This window comes from Lottia gigantea (assembly GCF_000327385.1).
Source record: "Lottia gigantea unplaced genomic scaffold LOTGIsca_16752, whole genome shotgun sequence".
Classification (NCBI taxonomy): domain Eukaryota; kingdom Metazoa; phylum Mollusca; class Gastropoda; family Lottiidae; genus Lottia; species Lottia gigantea.
The window spans coordinates 1-1,049 of record NW_008708091.1 but is presented as its reverse complement, the minus strand read 5'-3'; the positions used below and the strand labels follow the sequence as shown (position 1 = coordinate 1,049).

The following is a 1,049-nucleotide window of genomic DNA, read 5'->3' as shown; positions in this document are numbered from 1 at the left end:
CTGTCTGGTCTAAGTGGGACATAAAACTCCATTCATTTCATTTTATTTCTGTCTAGTCATTCTAGGGAACTTATTCTTGAAAACTAGCCAGATTTTAATAAATATTAAAACACAACATAAAAAATCATCCTTTTGACTTTTAAAATGATACAGTGTATATATTTGTGTATCTGTTAATTTCAAGATGTTTACAATCTTGTTTTCCTTTTTTCCAGGTGAATACTTTGAGAGAATCTAGAGCGAATGCATTAAAAACAGTGAACGAACAGAAAGATCAAATTTTACAGTTACAGTCAGAGCTCAACCAATCAAATCAAAGACTTAAAATGACCAAAACTAATGTTCAGGTAAGTGTATTCCGGGATGTTTTGACATTTTGATCCAAGGACTTAGATAGAAATTGGCCATGGATTGATGTTATGTTGTCAAGTCTTGTCAGGCCCTACTCCGTTCCTCTGTGGGGTACACATACATAGTAGGCTATCTGGTAATGTCTTGATGAACTCCTTAATGGTTCACGTTTATACAGATTGAATTCGATGTTATAGAGATTTGGATTTCGTCATGGTGAAAATTCTAAAAAACTAGAAATCCAAAAATGGGTTCCGTCAACTCTCATATACATTGATATTTGATAACAGGACGTTCCCATGGTGATATCATAATTGTATTAAACAATGTAGCTCTCACTATATCATCAGGAATGAAAGATCTTTCATAATCATTTTAATCAAATCGCACCAGAAATTTTCTAAGAAAGTTTGAAATTTGGAGAAAGTAATCAAATTCTGTATTGTCATTATATTTTTAGAAATTAACAAGTGAACTAGAGAAGGTACAGAAAGAACGAATAGAGCTAGAGAATCAGCTGACAGTAGGTCTACGAGATGATTCCTTGTCCACTGGTTCCGGTCTTATTTCATCTCTAACTGATAAACATCATACAGAACAGGAATGGAAAACTCTCGAACATAAAATAAAGGTGACCAGATTTCTTATTAAATATTATTTAGTACATAACTTTTAGCAACATTTTTGGTGGGATCCTC

The 1,049-nt window shown here is 32.9% G+C and overlaps 1 protein-coding gene across 1 annotated transcript; it reads left to right on the top strand.

The window, feature by feature from the left end:
* Positions 1–215: 215 nt before the first annotated feature.
* LOTGIDRAFT_177069 (hypothetical protein) lies at positions 216–982 on the top strand (the record flags this gene model as incomplete). The annotated part of the gene is made up of 2 exons (XM_009051440.1): positions 216–347; positions 812–982. Coding segments are annotated over 2 exons (303 nt in total), but the record flags the coding sequence as incomplete, so codon positions are not given.
* Positions 983–1,049: the final 67 nt, after the last annotated feature.